The sequence below is a fragment of the Dysidea avara genome, chromosome 7, assembly GCF_963678975.1.
Source record: "Dysidea avara chromosome 7, odDysAvar1.4, whole genome shotgun sequence".
In the NCBI taxonomy this organism is placed as follows: Eukaryota; Metazoa; Porifera; class Demospongiae; order Dictyoceratida; family Dysideidae; genus Dysidea; species Dysidea avara.
In genome coordinates this window covers 30,900,312-30,921,098 of record NC_089278.1, presented here as the reverse complement: position 1 = coordinate 30,921,098, position 20,787 = coordinate 30,900,312, and the positions used below count along the sequence as shown (strand labels likewise).

At 35.0% G+C, this 20,787-nt stretch overlaps 1 protein-coding gene across 1 annotated transcript; it reads left to right on the top strand.

Moving 5' to 3' along the window:
• The first annotated feature begins 15,947 nt into the window (after positions 1-15,947).
• On the top strand, positions 15,948-20,571 carry LOC136260949 (uncharacterized). Its single transcript, XM_066054870.1, has 6 exons — positions 15,948-16,239; positions 17,110-17,666; positions 18,340-18,395; positions 19,034-19,141; positions 19,199-19,548; positions 20,018-20,571. Exons 1-6 carry the CDS (start codon positions 15,967-15,969, stop codon positions 20,441-20,443), a joined length of 1,770 nt encoding a protein of 589 aa, XP_065910942.1. The 5' UTR covers positions 15,948-15,966; the 3' UTR covers positions 20,444-20,571.
• The last annotated feature ends 216 nt before the right edge of the window (positions 20,572-20,787 follow it).

The following is a 20,787-nucleotide window of genomic DNA, read 5'->3' as shown; positions in this document are numbered from 1 at the left end:
CCAAGCAGGCGGTGAAGAAGACACTTGGCAGAACATTTGTCACCTTAAAGCAGCTTGAAACTGTTATCACAGAGATAGAAGCCATGCTGAATGATAGGCCGCTCACTTACATATCGTCAGATGTAACTGACCCAGAGCCACTTACGCCATCCCATCTGCTTTATGGTAGAAGGATACGGCCATTTCCATGTCCACTTGATGACCCAGTTGACTTGAATGATCCTGACTTTGCAGTGAATGATACTACACTCAGACGATCAGTTAACAGACAAACAAGGCTGATTCAACAGTTCTGGCAAAGATGAAAGTGTGAATATCTAACTTCATTACGAGAATTTCACAAGGCATCAGGAAGTAATGAAAGAGTTATCAAGAAGGGAGACATAGTAATTGTGCATGTTGACAAATCCAGGCTTCACTGGAGGCTTGCAGTTGTGGAAGACCTCATTGAAGGGAACGATGGCCTTGTTCGAGCTGCTCACATTAGAATGAGCAATTACAAGACAACTAGACCCATTGTGAAATTGTATCCGTTGGAGATTTCAAGTAGTGATGCTGAACAATTTCGAATTCCTCAGTCAAGATCTGATTGTGATGAAACTACTCAAGAAGCAACAGCTGAGATGCCTTCAACCAGCAGACCATCTAGAAGAGTTGCAACAAGGGCACTGGAGAGAATCTCTGAGTGGGCAAATGTACTTTGCCTGGCCCCGGAGGATGTCGAGAATTGACTAACTGTTATTGTTTGTAATGTATTATGTAATGCTGTATCACGTGTACTGTCGCATGCATTTTGAAGGCTTTAATTAGGATGTTAGTAGTGGGATCCGTGCGTGGTCGATCAATCACGAGCAGTTGCTACCAGGAGCGAACCATATCACCCCCGACACGACACCGGCAGTAGCTATATCTCCGGACATTGCCGCGGTTTACTGAGGCTAACTGAAAGTCGGTGTAAAAAAATTCACGCGTAACTGGGCTCTTTATTAGTTAGTCACCACTGGATCACCACTCCAAGTTACTTAAGGACTCTACCCAGTCTGAATGTAGAAAGCCGGGGAATTCGTGATTTGTCTCTGACAGAACTGGCCGGAAAACAGAACAGAAGAGAGAAGTGAAAGGAGCCTACTGGTGCTGGGGGGGCAGATGCTGAGATGGACACCCCGGACTCAGCAATTACGAGGACGGTCAGCAGAGCAATGCGGGAATCGCTAAGTTCACCCCATTCCATGTTGAGTCATGTGATCTACTATAAACACTGACTGCTCGATTTTAATAGACATATTATCAATTGTAATATATTTTGTGGAAGCCTGAAGAGTTAGACGGACGAAAGCGACTACCCTCCCATATCTCATCAGTCCCCCTCAGGTAGTGCATCTGAAACTTGTGACTCGCCAGTACAGAGAAATTACTACACATTGTGACAGCAATCATAGTATTATCTGTGCCAGCTAGACTCAGGTGATGGCAGAGATCAGTAGAGCTAATAGAGAGCCTGAACTTGGATTGAATATAATGTAAGATGTACCTATATCGATGTTGTGCTTAGGTGTGAACTTGTCAGCCTGCAACAGTGCATACAGTGGGACTCCTGACAATTTTTTTTGTCTCACCCCCACCAGATGTAGAACTGTAGCCTGCAAAGTGCCCGCTCATCTAGCACACAATTAACATCAGCAAGTACATATTCTGCGCAATTGAGTTTTGTCAAGCCACTGCAAACATTATGTCTCCCAAAGCCAGTAATACTTTGCATAAGGTCCTACATACACCTGAATCCATGGTTCATTGGCAATCTGATATAATCATCTCTGGAGTATACATGTACACACATGGTATGGAATCCTTACACTGCCTCAAAGAAGTCCAAACTGGAAGTTCGCTAACGCTGTCCAGCACATGTAAAGTGGGCATTTAAGTGTCCTTGATCTCTTGCAAATGTAAAGGAGTAAATTTCAGATGCATATCTGAAAGAGTTATGTTGGTCTACCTTTTTGTCACGAACTGAGGTTATTATCATTATATTATTACTGTGCAGGAATCATGTATGATTATAATGTACTGATGTAATTATAAGAGTGTCCAAATCATTACAAAGCACAGTGTATGTGGAAGTGTTAACAATGTTCTGGGGTAGATTATTGTATAGTTTAATCACTGAAGGGAAAAAGGAAAATTTAAAACTGTGCACTCTAGTATTTTAGTGGCTTTACTAGCAGCTTGTTTTGTGTGTTGTCCCAGTTAAGGTTATTTAGCATGAGTGACCTCTCTGATTGTAGAGTTGTCAATGTGGTAAGTGAATGGTATGATGTTTATCTTGTTTGTTATTTGTAGGAAATTCACATTTAATTGGATTAAAGGTCATAAGCCACTTGTGTGTGCCCACTGTGTTAAGGAGTCAAGATCACATTGTAATTGATGGCAGTCCTCCATGGAGTAAATATTTGAGTAAAGTATAACATCATCAACATAAAATCAAACTTTACTTGAGACATGTAAAGGAAGGTCATTGATGGAAATCAAAATAGTAATGGAGCCAGAACAGTTTCTTGTGGTACAGCCGCATTACATGAGTCACCTTGTTTATTATTTAACATCACTTGTTGTGATCGATCAGAAAGGAAGTTCTTAATCCACGTCAAGAGGTCCTTTAATACCATAAAATTGTAACCTGTGGAAGAGACTGGAGTGGGGGACCTTGTCAAAGGCTTTACAGAATTCAAGCAGCAACACATCACACTGTCCTTGTTGGTTTAAGCATTGTGCAAACTTATTTACTGTTATAATTAATTGTATCTCACAACTCCTATGCTGCCGGAAGCCATGTTGTTCATCTCTTAAAGCTTGATGATGATTCAAATGTTCAAACATACTAGAGTAGATAACATGTTACATGATTTTTGAGCACATACATGTTAGTGATACAGGACGCTAGTTGGCAGGGTCCTTCTTACTGCCTTTTATATACTGGAACTATCAGAGCAGATTTCCATGTCAGGTATGATATGGTTCCTTGGTTTAGTGATGTTTGGAAAATTATAGAAAAGGTTATAGAGAGGGCAGGGGAAATTTCATTTGCTACCTCTTGAGAAAGTAAGATGGAAGATTGTCTGGGTCCTTTGTGGGGCTTCAAGTTGTGAAGTAATTGAGATACCCCATCAGAGTGTATGTGAATTGGTGGAATTTCAGGAAGAGGGTTACCTTCTAATACTGGTACATTAGTAGTGTCTTCTTGAATAAAAACCGAAGAAAAATATTCAGCTAGAACATAGACAAAGAGTGCAGTCCTCCAATAAAATACAGTGTTCACAAGTATCTGTAAGAATTGATAGTGCATGGAACAAGGGATACAGAATGTGTGTGAATACAGGATTTGCATTAACTGAAAATATCAAAATATTGTTCCAATTATAGATACTGCACATTACAGATGTTGGCCAAAATTCCATCTAGGCTTGAATCTGTTGTACATGCACATTGTCTTGATTTAACTTTTCAGTATTTGACTCTTTGTATTATTTGTTTTTGTTTTGTTTTATTTGTGTTCATAGAATCTTTGACATGTTTATAGATTATTGGATTGTTTAAAAAGCTGTTTTGACTTTAATGGTTGTGTTAATTAGACATTGATCACCACATTTATGCCACTGTGTTCTTTGTACTATTGACAGTAATGTGTATATACATGCAATATATTTTGGTTATATAAATGCTCTTAGATGAAATAACCTCCATGATAGTGCAGGGCTATCATTAACATGGCAACAGAGCTCTGCTATTAACTGATTATTATACATGTACATGTACAGCGAAACCTGTTGATCATGACACTTGAAGATGAGGATACCTGTATAATCTGGACACTTAGTAAGGTATCACTTAAACATCTTGATAATCAGGACACTACAGTCAGTTGGTTCCAACATCCATGACATGTCCTTAATACAAAGGTTTCACTGTATACATTCAGTCGCTCACATCAAACAGTAAGTGGCAATTTATATACACAAAACAGCCCAACTTAGTCTTGACATACAAGAATGATGCATAAGTAAATTGAGTACACTATAGCTACTTGTTCATACAACCCAGTTGGGCTTTTAAAGACAGATCATAATACTAACATTTTTGTAAATTAGCATCTACATACTTTCTAATATTCATGTCAGTACACCAGATAATTATGTTGCGATATGCCAATCTAGTGAAATTTGTATTGATTCACTCAATGTGGCATCATTGTCCCATCTATAATAGCCTATTAAGCTGTAAAGAACATCATAGTAGTATGCAATATATAACCAAGTAGTGAGTAACATCTTCACACCACCATTCTTCTTCTACATCCTTTTCTATATCACCAGCAGAGGTGTCAAATAAACTTTACACAGTGTGTTTGTATTGGAATAATATCATGAAATCTTTATACCACAAGAATGCACTAGTATGTAACACTGATATATTACAGTAATATAAAAGAGCAGAAGTAACAAACACACGAAGGCACAACATGTCATACATAATAGGTACCAAAAATGACAAAATTCAACTTGTGAGTTCAATCACAGAACTCTGATCATGAGTGCCTGCTAAAATAGGATGATCTGTGCAAACTTTTCCAGTAGTCAAAGACACAACTGCATCATAATGATTTTCAAAGTACATAAGTTCAAAGTGGTCTGGCATCAGTAAAGCAATGCTTGCATCAACATCAGGTGATACAGGAAATCACAAATTGCACGTTCTTGAGCTACAGATGGGTCTTACCACTCTCCATTTAAAGCCCTCTGAGTCTTCAGTACATTAAAATACTGGCATTTGAAATATAGTGGTAGTAGCAAGTACTTCAACATGGGTAGCCCAAGTTTTTGGTTCCGATACATGTTTAATTTGCTCTTCTATTGTGGCTTCGTTTACACCTGGGATTAGATAACCAGGTTTACACCTGGGATTAGATAGACACACCTTTTGGTACTACCAATGGTTAGCCCCTAACAACAGGTCAATCAAAAAAAAACTCTAAACGTACATGTACAGACGAATGATTGCAAAATACGTACATGGAAAGCCCTGAATGTAATATTGGTGGGGTCAATTCTACCAACTGTTGATCTCACATTACTACTCACACCATTGGTACTACCAATGGTTACCCCCAACCACATGTTAATCAAAAAAAAAATCTAAACATATCAAACAATTAAGCGACTTACACTGGAAGCAGGTTTTCAAGGCATTACCAGAAATTTAGTACATTTTTTGGTCGTGTGCATTAGTGTAGACAACCTGTGTAAAATATTCATATAATACAATCACTTTTGAATGCGATGTTTTTAAAGCTATGCATATGTTGCAATAAATGTCTAATGATTGAAACCAACACATTCCAAAGGGTTTGAAGCCATTTAGTCCCTAACCACGATATTATCTTGCACTAACCTCAAAATTTGCTTCCACTTAGTACACTTCAAAGCCATACTGTGTATGTAGTGTGTGTCTGTGTCTGCATGGTTTAATCATGGCACATTTATACCTCATAAATTAGAGTGTTAACCACATCAAAGGGATACTCAAAACAACTGTTTGTGTGCTTTAACTTTCTCAGTTAAGGAACATTGTGTGAGATATAAACTGTTTGTTTCTTATTTTTAAAAAGACTATTTTGTTTCTTGTTTCTTATTCTTATTTTTCTTACTAACAAACTGATTAAAGGACTCTGGGGGTTGAGTAGCTAGACGGAACAGAAGTACTGGCAAATGATGCAAATGAACAGGCTCAAATTGAGTTTCGGCAGAAGACACTGAAGGCATTTTCTATAACTGTCCTGGCAATACATAAAAAGCTAGGGGTGCATGCATGCAGTGAGTAATCATGCTTTGAGTAATGAAAAAGTACAAGGCAAAGAAAAAGCTAAGGCACACAAAACTCAGTCACATGATAAAACATAGAAATAAAAACCCTACAACAGGAAAAGAGCCCGGTAGGTCATTCTTACAAGTCGCTTACTTCCAAAACAACACCCTTTAGGACAGGGTCAATTCCTGATTGAGCTGTTTTTTTCTGTGCTTTATACATGTCAGTTTTGTGTAACCTTTACTCTGCCTTGTACATACTTTCTCATTTCTCAGTACTGTATGCATGACAACTCACTGTATTTTATTTATTTTATTATTTAATGCAGCAAGCATTAACGGTCTGTGCATGGGCAAGCTGCCCACAACCTTACAATTTGCATAAGTAATTACAACTATCTAACTACTTAGCTGCAACTTAAACATTTAAACTTATGTTATCAAAGTTGTGGGGAGTAGATCGGGATTGGAATTTTGAACATAGAAAATGTAGACTGCATGAATTATTAGGATCAAAATTGATGAGAAAATGATAGCACATAACAGATTTCACCTGTCTTTTAAAAGTGTCCATTGATTGACTGTGTGCACCCTTTTCAGCAAACGTTTACTCACATCTGCACTTGTACAGTTTACACAATAGGAGGTAGCTAATGTATATCAGTTATATCATATATGCTTAAGATTGGGTAGGACAGCATTTCAATACACTTCACTTAGCTATAGGTTGTCTGGGTTACAAAGGCATATGGAATATTGAATCAACTATATAGTGGAATATATAAATACTGTTTTTTATCTTAAAACACCCTTCACGTTTATCTCACAGCATTGAATTAGCTTAGTGTTCTTCACTGCTATGATAGGGCTACATATATACAACATAGCTATTTAACTATGCACGCATAGCTAATAGCTATATACAACAAAATATATAGAAAACAATACTTTTTACCTACAAATCAAAACAAAAAACAACAAAGTATAATTACATGGAGCAAATTCCAAACATTAATTACCCAGTAATCAACCAAGCTGTTTGTGAAATCACCTGGAGAAGACTGTGTCAAACTAACCAGAAAGTTATTCTACCACATAGATAGTTGCTTTTTTCCTTTTCAAACTTTGCTAGTTGGAGTTTAGGTATACATGCAACACTGATGCTGATCATGAGTACTATATGGGGGGAATCTAAATAACAAACACTCCCTATAAAATTGTCTACACATTCCTTATGATCGCTATTAAATGGTAGGCTCAAATGGAAATCAGAACATATATCTCAGGTGGGAGACATGGTCAGGTTTTCACAAGCCGGCCTAACATAACACAAACAGCTTGATTGTGAAGACAGCTCAAGCAGCTAACCAATTAAGTGCTAACATGACGGACCACACAGAGGAAGAGCAATCTAACTTCTCGACTTATTATGCATTAATTGTCTTCATGCAGTTTTAAAAGGTGATTTCATCAAAATTAATAATGCCATTTTGAGGAGTGGACAATAAAGAGGTTTACAGTAGGATGCATTTATGAATTTTTTACTGTTTTCTTCCTTCCAGTTTTCCCTTTCCACTTCCCAATTTTACTCAGTGCCTAAATAGCTACCCTATTGTTCTAAAACCTTAATTGTATTCACCCTCATCTTTTCCAGGTCAATGAGCATTTTGTTTATAGTTATAGACAGAGAACCAGACAACTTTAATTAATTAATTAATTGCACAACAATTGAAGTGGTATTACATAAATAAAATTCAATGCAGTTATGTACGCTAAAAAGTAAATGCATATAGCTACCTTAGAGGACTACAAGTATGCTTGAACATGCTGTTACACGTGGAATTTTTGGTGACTGAGTCAGTGACCGCAATCCACATCTTGGAATGCTCGAATACCTACCTGTCTCATAAAGCATGCTGGTTATTGCTTGGGTAAACATCCCACATAGGTAAAACTATTCTAAAATTATGTGAATCACTATATAGCAATACTATAATGTAGTGCTACAATTAATAGTATGTATACACAAGCATATAGATATTATAAGTGTGAGTAGCCAATACTTTTATGACAATGCGTAATATAAGGAAATGAGGGAGACTATTTAATACATGGAGTGGAAATACTGCAGCAAATAAGCTTCAGTTGGTAAAGCATCAACACCTCGATCTGTTCATGAGTGTAAAATCTTCACCATGTTCAGCACTTATCTACAGTTTAGCATTATGGCTAGAAGTGACAATTTGACCAAAACCTTAACTTTACTCATGCGTTGAGTTTGCAGGATTTCACAAAGGGGTACTAACAGAACAAAGTTATATTGGAGGGGCTAGTAAAGGTGGTAAATAGTTGATATAATTAGTACAATGTTCAAAGCACAGCATGAAAAACATGCTCTATATCTAGAGTGGTAATGCCCAATAGGAAAATACACGTACGCTCAAATAGAATGGTCATGTAGCAGTAATAAAGCAGTTGATTAATACTTTAAGAACTAACATTGTTGTAGAAAATGGATGCATATTTGCATGAATACCATCTCCTCTATTGGTGGATAAGTATTCATAAGATAATGCACTACATGAATCCTAGTGGTGCATGGTCGCCCTTTTTTGTTTAGGTTGGGTAATACATACTAGCAAAAGGCTTGAGGCCTGCATGCCAGATTATTATAACAACACATAGACAAATCAAAGGACAAAATTAGGGGGCAGGCTGGTTCGCCCCTAGTTTGTGGTGTTGCTTATTGTACAATAAGCAATCTTGAATAGCATTCAACAGGTGAACATTATACATAATAATTATATACAAATATGTCCTTGAATAAACACTAATAGGCAAAGCACAAAGGAGAGCTGGAACCTCTGTACTTTATTTCAAAGCCTGAAAGAGTCTTACACTTCAAAGGATTGGGGTACTCTAATAGAATGGTCATATACTCTAATAAATCAGCCATGTATAGCTTTTTCTGATATTGAATTTGGTAGCTGTTTTGACTGAATGAGGTTGTATGGTAACTATTATATGACTATATATTTGTACATATACATATCTTTATCAGTGATGACATGCTGGGCCTCACTACTAATACAAGTGAAACACCTTTGCGTACCTTCTGCATGTTACAGTTCCTAAATTGTGAAGCTGGACAAGCACTAAGAACAGTATTACAGAGTGAGCTTGTTGTGCATGCCTCACAACCCATAAAATAGCAACCAATTCATAGCATCCAATTCATTAACTATATTTCAATCAAACATCTAAATAATTAATCTAATTTAAATTATAATGATCTCTTTTTTTCCCTGGGTGTATTAGTTGTGCTGTCTTCTAATAAACAAATAAAGTCCATTAGAGGTGCACTGACACATACAATTTGAACTGATTAGTATATTCTGTTGTAGATAGCATATGGATCGGAGGAAGCAGAATTATAGTAAAAGCAATTCTGTACCCACCTAGTTGCCTGTGGTGGAGTCAGGAGTACCTCATCCTTGACTGTGTAATTATTATAGAAAAATGTTGCGCATAAATAATTAACTTTCCATCATGTGTATGTCGATAGTGTAAGTGCTGAATGTATGGTCTATACTACAACTGACTTGGTAATGAAGTTGAAAAGTACATCTTAGTTATATTCAGGCCCTACTAAAATGATCACCATAACAACAACAAAATTTAAAAGAGAATATATAATATTAGTATCTGTAAATTTGCTGGTAGCAATGTGTGTACATGTGTACATATATGTCACATAATTTATATATACCTATAATAATACAATAAATTTTAAACTGACAATAAATTATATATACTAAGCAAGTAATGTTATTATTCACATAACTTCATTTGCAGTATTTAGTTTGTACTTCCTTAAGCTTGCTCTAAATGATCTCTTTATCCTCTTAATATCCTGATATTGTAGCACATATAGCAAATTGATGCCGTTAACCATTGCAACAAACATGGTGGATATCAGATCAAATACTATCGAAGGGATCATTGTCTGATACAGTTCTTTTCTGTATTTATCACATTCCATTCTGTAGCCACCAGCAGAACACAAGGCAAACTTTGTTGCATTATCAGCAGCGGTGTTGATGATGCGTGTGTAGATCACAAGATTTATCAGCAGTAAAATCACTGTGATGCTGTAGTATGAAAAAAGTATTATCAGCTTAGCCTCTGGAGTGGAGTATTTGATGATATCTTTAATTGAAGGTCGCCTCTTAACAATATCTCGTTTTATTCTTGGCCCAAAGTTATTCTGGAAAACAGCACACAATCTATATGCTACAAATATGAATGTGGCTAGTTTTACATATTAGCATCCATGGTAACAATGCTTTGGAGAGAAAAACATCCAAAAATGTTTTGAAATTACTTGTCTGAAGCTTTGAAGCTCTAAACTATAATTATGCATACACTATCTAATGTTAGTTACGTATGCAGTACTCACTTAGCTACATAATAGCAACCACCTATAAATTTTGATAGTGAGGTGAGGATTTATAGGCATACATTAGTAGTGATAATTTTGTCCAGTAGCCAAAAGCATTAAGAATCATGTGTACAAAACAATCCATTGAAATGCTAAAAGCTATCACCCAATTTACATACAAGCCATGCATGCATGCTAGGTATATTTTAAGCAAGGTATATTTATAATACCTTATGTAAAATCCATAGAGATGTTAAGAGCATGCACAGTACAGTTGTTGATCCAATAGATATTGGCAATATCAAGATATAAAACAATACAGCAGGATTTGAAATATTGCAAACTGATGGAAATCCAGAATAGCTATAGCCAGAAGTGCTCACAAGCACTATACTTGGAGCCATCCCACATGTCACTACAATGGCCACTTCTATTATTTGAGCATTCCTCTTGAACTTTACAGAATTATTCAGAATTTGTGCTTTGTGTGGTTGTAGCAGACTGTGTAACAAGTGTGATAGATGGAATATTAAAAATCCAAAGATGACAAGAGCTCCTGCATGCACCACTAATCCTAAAATAAACTGTAACTTATACACTTGCAGTATACATAATATATTGTACATACCTTGGAGTTTACAAAATGTTGTTGGCTTAGAATTAGCAACGATAAGGCTGGGGTGAGAACAGAATAAACTGTTTGGTCCAAAGGTGTACGGTAGCAGAAGAAACAATGCTGCAGCATGGAATATGTTACAATAAATAAATATCTTGACAAAGGTTTTTGTTATGTATGGTCACAATAACATCACTCCAGTTATTATTGACAATCATCTAGCTATATAACTGGCTCCAGTAAATTTTCAAAGTACTTTCAGAAAAAGTTACTACCCTAAGTACTGTATTTCCAACCTCACTCTATAGTTATTAGTGCAAAGTTTTTGAATACATCTCAGTAACATAATCAGTTTGACTCTACTTTTCATTCATGTTATTGTTTTAGCTTTCCACTATCCCTTCCCCTTCCATGTATTAGCACAAAAGTTGTGGTAAATAAAAATCTCAGTATATGGACTCATGTGGTAGAAATGCTTTCATTCTTGCTATGTATGAAATAGTTTTACCATGGCTGCAAGGAATTTTGCTGATTATACACCTTCAACCTTCGGGCCTGTGACCCTTGGGCTTGGGTGCATCTATCATTAAATCTCAAACAGCTGTAGTATAAGTGATATATGTATTATCATGCACTCACCTAATAGGGAAAAAAAATTCCAGTCTACAGAACACTCAACCCATTAGTTTTATACAAGTGTGAGCTAATAGTGCTCAAAATTATTCATATGTCATTATGCTTTAACACACAATGGTAGAAATTACGATTGGTTCGAATTTTTATTTTTGCTTTTTTGTAGTACATAAAGACCACCAACTTCGCTAATGGGACAGTAAGTAAGTTACTACTAAGTAAAGTACAGTACTTAAGACTAATAAGTTACTAATCTCTTCTTCAATGTATGTAGCAATCTTATTCTGTGGTCTGCTCAATGGCCAACTCATGACGCTTAGAAATATGCACTCATGCATCTCCAAACAATTATTTAGTACAGTAGCATATACGTATATAAAGCAAAGTCATAATGTATTATGGCTGGTATAATAACAGTCAGTAATAAACAACACTTATAATCTGCCATAAAGTTTTCCTACACAGGACATCTTTGTCAGAGTATCTAAATTGTAGTTATATGGAATTTATTTTGTACCTATGCATTTGATGAAAGAAGCATGGCCCAACGTTACCCAAGAAGCCTTTCCACTCTCTAAATCTACAGCACTCATTACCTAACTGATGATGCAATGCATGTGGTATAGTAGCTAAAAGAGTGTATGTATATCCTTTGTATGTAAGTATGGCAAGAGCTCTCTCTATAAGCTAAAGTATGTAGTTTACAAACTGCATAAGGTGAGCACCAATTAGGATGCCTTACAATAATGGACCATACATTTTACTTAGCTCTTGTTATGTCAGTATACAAAGCATGGCTGTACAAAGAACAGAGTTAAACATTTTAACAGATCAATTGTGATCCAGGAAATGAATAAATTTCCTTATATTAACCTTTGTTCTGTTGATTGTAAAACTACATAGCTAACTAAGTTGAGACAACTCAATGCACTTCACTTGCATGATTGAACTCAAATGACCATAAAATTGTACACATACAAAACTGTACATGAACATATACATGAAGTTACACACAAGTACAACTTACAGATAACTTGGAAAGTTATTGTGTTGTACACCACAAATATCAATGGAAACTGAAACCTATATAAAGATATACATTACTAATGACATGATTACATTGCATTTCAACCATCGTAAATGTCTTATAGCTAGGCAGCACAGGAGTGCATACCTATTATACAGTAGACCCTCAGTTATTTGATCCTCGTTTATCCATACGTATTACCCATGCTTATTTGAAATTGGAAATGACTTTTCTATTAGAGTATTTCAGCAGAGTCTTTATTCACATTAGGGGTGAAATGAATATCACATTTTAAGAATCCGAATATTCTTCAAATTAACGAATGAATTAACGAATTATTCGTTAATGCATAACAAAAGGGACAAAATCACTTTGATTACTACTACAACTTATTATGAAAAGTCCTTTACATGCATGTGTTTGTCTTTAAAAGATGCTGAATTACAGTTTTAAAAAGACAATGTTCAGTTTTTAGAAGCTTTTCAAGATTAAATGTGTAATTGTCTGATTAACAAATATTAAACAAATAATGAATATTTCTTAACGAATACGAATAATTATTTCTTAACGAACGAATAATGAATATTCATACTATTCTTTTCAGCATTAATTCACATATCTGAACACTTTTACCATTGCCTGAGATGCATTGGGGTTTTAATAACTGAGGGTCCACTGTGCAACTGTTATATATACATAGATGCTTGAGCTTTCCTTATTATTACTTACATTTTCTTTCTGTGAATAAAACATGCAACTAAAGTTATTATTCCACTCATGACAGACATGCTATGAAATATGATGCTAAATATTTTATTAGCAGTAGTGGCTGCATCATTAAATAAAGATGCTTCAGAACACAATGGTTGACAAATGGAACCACAAAATACTCCATAATTATCAGGACATTGCAGTGTAGGGCTCGTGATAAAGTAACATTGTCAATATCATTGAAACTGTAACAATCTATAAGTGCAATATTGAGAAAGCTTTCCACCATCCTCCACTCAGCAGCACATTCATTATCCCTAGCCATTATACAGTCCATGGTCAAGACAGGTTCTGTATCATCATCATTGTACAATGTGGTGGCATTACAGAACAAAGACAATATGGCTTTACTGCACTGACTATTTCCTGTGATAGAGCACAAGCCATCCACTAGCTTCAAAAGATGAATCTGTGGTGGTACATTTTCACTGCAATTGCAAGGGAGTCTGTCATTGCAAATTTTAGCTGGATTATTGAATGATATGTGAAACTCATTAGTACTGTCAATCTGTAAGAGGTACAAGTATGACTAACTCCTTGTGTTGTGGAAATACTATCATGTACATTACTATCAATGTTGTTAAAAGTGCATACTTTACTGTTTGTATGTATACAAAAAAAAACAGTAAATGCAAGCAGTAAAGTGTGCATTGTTGCAGCCATTTCTTGGCCACTGTGCATGCATCTTTGATTTTGCAACTGTTTGAAGTCCTCACAGCTTGACAGTATGCATTCATGTAGATTAAAAACTTCTCAAATTGTATATAAGACAACCTTGTTTTGGTTTGTATCATTATATTTCATGGTCATACATAGTTATATCTTCAATTAGGAATTTATCACTGTGACCATTATGCAACCTTACTATATAGCTATATAAAACACTGATTATATTACTGCAAATTATTTTGTGCCATCATTTACATACTCATATTGGAGTAACATACATACAAAAATTCTTTGTACAACATTAGATTGAGAAGCCATAGTGACAAACTTTTATTTTTACACAAGTTTATATTTCAATCATTAGCTTTCATCTATACCTGATGCAGTTATTGCAGTACAGTCAGTGAACCTTCACCAAACATATAATAGTACATTTAACAATCAAAATGGACTATACACATCAGATGATCATTAGTTGTACGTGATTTGCTTTAAGAGATACATATCACATGTATAACACGTACAATGGTATACGTACATAAAGCACGTTAATTACATTGTAGTACCTACAGGCTACAGCTACAAATTTTACTCATAGCATAATACACTATCATGGTATTATTTCAGAAATAACAGGTGTGCACAGCTAAAAGTTTACTGAGCAGCTGCTACTGCACATGTCATTAAAACGCAGTTTGTATTTACAAATATTCAACAACTTACAGAACAAGTCTCTAGATTAACACTGTCAAGTAGGGACAATTCTGTTGATGGTATTTTAGTGTAATAAAGTATAGTTGGAATCTGCAGCATCACAACTATAAATATCAACAACGCAAACAAAGTTGATCTTCGAATTTTTTTAGATGAAGCCTGGCAACACGTATCTGTTTGCTTTTTTGATAGTCCAGAGGAACTAACTTCCACTGAAGATACTTCCTTTTCCTGGTGATTTCCACTCTGCTTATTGCTGAGTTTGGACATCTCCATTGTACTATATGATACCTAGTCACAGTATGAAGAAGTGCACTTTGATAGACATTCACATAAACAGTGCACACAGTAGTTTGAGATATTATATACATGTATTAGGTATGAAAATGAAACATCACAGCTGTGTAATGTTTTGATAATTTATGCACACCGTAATGATGTGATATTTTCTGCTTAAATAATGTTGTACTGTCATACAAGATATGACTACTTCTGTTGTTGTAAGCAGATATACACAACTATGTATACCTAGTTCATACCTGGATTACATAGTTCTGTGTGTAAGGAAAGCGAATTATCAAAAATTTGGTACATACGTAGATTATCAATTTCTGATCTAAATTATACTGTATGTGTACATATACGTATGTCTGCTTTCTGCTGCACAGTGCATATGCTCACAATACTGCAGCAGTTATGAACTGCTGTATGTAGTGATGTGCAGAAGCAGGTATAACCTAGCAATTTAATCTGTGTAACAACATACGTACACTATGATGGGGACCCACGTACTTTGCATACCATTTTCAAACTAGGCAAAATGTAACTTTGCCATGCAGTGAATATATATACCTTTATCTACATTCAACACAGTTTTAATGTCAATATTTTGACTTCGTATATTACAGGCTTCAACCTTTCTCATATGTTGATAGACTCTATAGATTTGTTCTCTAGATACATGTATACATACTCTATGCACAAACAGTGAAAAGAATTGCAAGAGTCTCTTGATATTATTCTCATACAAGTCAAGATAGGTTCATTGTATTTGGATAAGTATCACATAAACAATAAACAATTCCATGAATGCAGTTGTTGTTATATGGCCTTGTTCTTTGTCAATGACACTTATTTTTCACTTTCACATTTACATACTGTGTCTGTGTATTTAACAGATGTTGTTTATGAATAATCTACATTGTATTCAGTAAAGTTTCATATACAGTAGTTTGGTACAATGGAGGGACCATCAAATGGTAATGTAAAGTGTGAAGATGATTGTAAGAGTGTTAAGAACAATAGTTCTTCTGGTCTAGTAGAGAAATCTTCAAAGGAGAAGACAAAGACTTCTAGCTGCAGTTCATTCCAGACCATTCAAAAACCAATTTTACTTGTGTTCCTAATGTGCATGATAGGAGCAGTGCTGCAAATTCCAACCATACTTTACTATACTGAGACACCATCAACAGAAGTGTCTCTTCTTGACAGTGTTGACTTAGAAAGTTGCTCCGTAAGTTATGTGTTATGTGCATAAATATGTGAATATAAGTTATGTCAACCATTTGGTAACTATTGTAAACTGTATTCCATAAGAGGGCAGGAAACTATGTTGTACGTTGTCCATACAACAGACACTATTACCAAATGATTAGTAGTATGCATGTAAGACATTGAATTTTGATATATTCAAACTGGTACAAATCTCAGTGAGAATCTCCAAAACATGTACAATTTGTGGTGCTATTAGCTATACAAATACAGTCATTTAATGCTATAATTGATTAGTCTTGTACAGCTATAACCAATACTTCTTGAAGTTGTTTAGTCTTTTTGTTATCTATGGAAGCTAGACACATATATAACATCATAGGGTACTCAGTACTACAGCTTTTAGAAAACTGCATCAGAATTAGAAGATTACTAGCTATTTTCTAGGAAACTTAGTGTGTCGTATAGCTCAAGATCTTATTTCCATGCTTTTGTTACAAATATACTCACATTAAACAAGTGTAAATCAAGCAGGTATTAGTGATCACCTATGAAGTAATAAAAATAATATGTCCCTTAACAAAAAAAACTGTATGCAACATCTTAAACAATAAGTTCAAATTCTCAAACATCTAAATTTAAGTACGTGCGTAGGTATCAGATACTCACAAGTTCTACATGTACATATTTATGTACGCAGTAGCCCTAGCTATGTTAATAGCAAAACAACAAAGATGTTATAATCATTAACTCGACTCTATCATTATTGGATTGCCTAACTGTGTTAAAGTATTTTAGGGTTTATACAGAGTGTAGCTGTATACAGCTATACACAGTAATACACTGTATGTAGTGGAGTACATATATACATGTTTTATCATTGTTTACACAGATTAAAAGTCTAGCAGTTTTTCAGTCTTTATCCAACAAACCACTCATTGAAATTTGCAATGAAAGATTACATTGTAAATGCAGTGGGCAGATTCCAACAGAACAGCATTACTTCTTACAATATGTGGATAGTTTGTCTTCTATCACAAGAAATGTTCAATGCAGTGCTAGCATATTGCCCTTGTTTTGTGATATCATCACATCATACAATAACAGTGACACTCTATCATCTTTAACTACCCACTGTATTGATGTTAGAGATAATAAATGTACTGCAGAATGGAGAATCATGGAGGGATTTCTTGACACCTCACTATTAGATTGTGCTAGTTTTAATGACAGTAAAGGGATTTCATTATCAAGAGCTCCCCTGTTAGGCTGTCCTGATAACTTTGGAGTGTTCTGTGGCTCCCTATGTCAACCTTTATGTGCTGAGATTTCCTTATTTAGTAATGCAACAACTACTGCTTATAAAATATTGGCTATGATATGTTGTTGCATATGTATCATTGGAGGAGTGATCACTTTGACTGCTTGCTACTTCCATAGAAGCACAATGTAAGTGTAAACTGTATGCAATTTGTATTGCATAAAGCACCTAAAATAAGCACCAGCCTATTATGCTTTTCATTTTACCTGTTATGCTATGCTGCAGTGCTTAAAAAGTTTACGTATTATGCTCAAACTTTTTGCTCGACTTTCATGTTTAACTAACAGTTTTGCACTTTCTGTAGCTTTATGGATAATGATAAATTTTGGTTTACAAAAATTGTTCAAAGTTAACCATTTAAAAATAATTCATTTAGTGGCTTAGTATGTCAAATGTTTAAACTATGTAGTTCATTGGTTCATTGGAATTACTAATAAGGCTACACACCACTGCTTTAATTATTTTTGTGTGTAAAGAGAATGTATAGGAAAGTACACAAGACTATAAATCGAGTACTGAGTTAAGTATGCCAATTTTTTCCACTGATAACAATTTACAGTATGGCAAAAATCTACCCATTATGCTAGCATTATGCTTCATGCTTCAAAGCACCTATTGTGCTCCATATTGTGCCAGCATAATAGGCTGGTGCCTAACCTAAAAGCATTCACTCTCAATTATTTTGATGCAGATGAGCTGTTAGTATATCCTTCACTGCATAGCAGCTATATACCTTGAATTGATGTACTTATGCAATGGTGTGATGTGTGTTACTAACTTTTTTAATATATACACATGTAGGTTTCATTTTCCACTGATATATGTGGTATACAATGCAATTGTGTTTCAGATCATTGGTAAGTTATCTGTGGTGCTGCACATGTAGCTATTATGATAATACAAACACACACACACTGACACACATATTCATACTATACTTGTAGCTTTGTGCTATGTATTTATAAGCCTACTTAGTACTGCATGAGCACACATCCCAGATACACTGCATATTCTTGCTGGAGATTATATATCACAAAAAGAAATTTTAGCAATCCATCTTCACATTTTTAAAAAGTGGCAAACTATCATAGCTATGTACAAGTTGAGCTTAAACTTGAAAAAACATCTTGAAAAGAAAAGTGGATTTTTCTCAAGTGAATAATAACATTTCAACCAATCAGATGGCTAGTGGTGACATGTAAAGGAGTCAACATCAGACAAGTACGGTTTACCTCCATTGCAAGTTTAGGAGAGAGTCATAATGGATAGTGCATTTTATGCCTTCTCTTTAGGAAATGTACGGTGAAAATTTAATATCGTGTCAGGCATTTGAACAAAATGATTGTGAAATATTTTTAGCAGGTCAAGCAATACTACAAATGAGAATGTAAGTAATTGCATCCATGAGTTATTCACCTCAATGCACACATACTACATACACAATGACACTAATAGTTGTAACTGTGTACATGCTTTTTGCTCCATTTGCATATAGCATTGTTTCTGCTGATACCATACATATTTGGGCCGGATGACCTACTTTGCTCCCATCCTAACCTAATTGTGACTTATTCCAAACCAACCATATTCTGTAAACTTCAAGGTATGCATGTGTTTCTATGCTGCAAGTAACTAATGAGACTGATATCTCTTGATTTAGGACTGGTTGTTCACTGTGGAGCATTTTTTGTCATTGGCTTTTTAATATTCCATCTTTCACACCTGCTACACACTTTGATTAGACCATTCAGAGCACAAATTCTAATGAAATCTGTGTGGTTTACAAGAATTGCCCATATAACTGAAGTACTTATCGTACTGATATGTGGAAGTTTACCAAGTATTGTGTTATTCGGTATCTCAAGCTATGGGTATTCTGGGTTTCCACCACTGTGCTACAGCAGAAATCCTGTTGTATTGTTTTATACATTGATACTACCAGTATCCATTGGGTCCACCGTTATACTGTGTTTGCTTTTAGCATCTATATGGATCTTGCTTGTACATAAGGTAACATTATTAACAGTAATAGTAGTAGTAGTAGTATGTGTTACACATATTGTTGGCATATACATTTTGTATATGTAAGTATATATAGTTAGTACCATCACATCTCGATTCACAATAAATTTGTATACATAGTTAATTCAGCATTTTAGCACACAATAAATCATTTACAAATATGATATTTTGTGTGTGTGTGTGTGTATGTGTGTGTGTGTGTACAATAACTCCTAAATTTTTAGCAGAAGCTGTTGATCATGCCAGCATGGTAGTGCTATATACATACTAGGCATCATATTTGTCACCTGGGATTTGTCTGATATATATATATATATATTATATATGTATGTATGTATGTATGCCATTGAGTGTGCAGCCATTTAGCCTTTTAATTATTATGTACAGGCCTGTCTAGTACACACATGTATGTATTATATAATCTGTATGTACTGTATATGTATGTTCTGTTATGCAGAGTATTCGGTTGCCAAAAAAGAAACGTGATGGAATAAGAAAGCGAATCCCTATCAAAGGCATCATCAAGTATTCAACTCCAGAAGTTAAGCTGATAATTCTTTTCTCATACTACAGTGTCACAATGATTTTACTGCTGATCCGTTTAGTTGTCAACTTGCGCAGCATCAATACTGCTGTGGAGAATGTAACCAACTTCACTTTGTGTTCTGCCGGTGGCTATAAAATGGAGTGTGATGAATACAGACAACAGTTGCACCACAATATGACTCCATCAGTGATATTTGATTTGATCTCAACCATGTTTGTTGCTCTAATCAACTTCATTAATTTACTGTATGTTCTGAAATATCAAGATTTCAACAGGATAAAGGAAACTTTAAGAAATACTGTTTACAAATCAAACACTGCAAACGAAGTCATGTGAAAGTGTCAACTTGACTGTACGTATGTATATTATTCTTTGTGTCTGCACAAGTAAACAAGAACTCATCCATTGTTTAACGTTAATGATGAGTGTGTGTTTTGAAAATGTTTCATTTATTCAAACTAATAATTGTGTTTTTGATAACAATGTACAATACAGGTGGATCTTGCATGGGGTATATTATACTGTAGTGTACACAGTATCTAGTTGGAAGTTAGTTGAGAAGGATCACTTGCAGTTAGCTAGCTGTGCATACTGTGTGTACAATCATAGTTGATGTAATTATTTGTGTATACAGTTATAGGAGTTATTGAATGTGTATATAGTGCTACAATTAACATGCA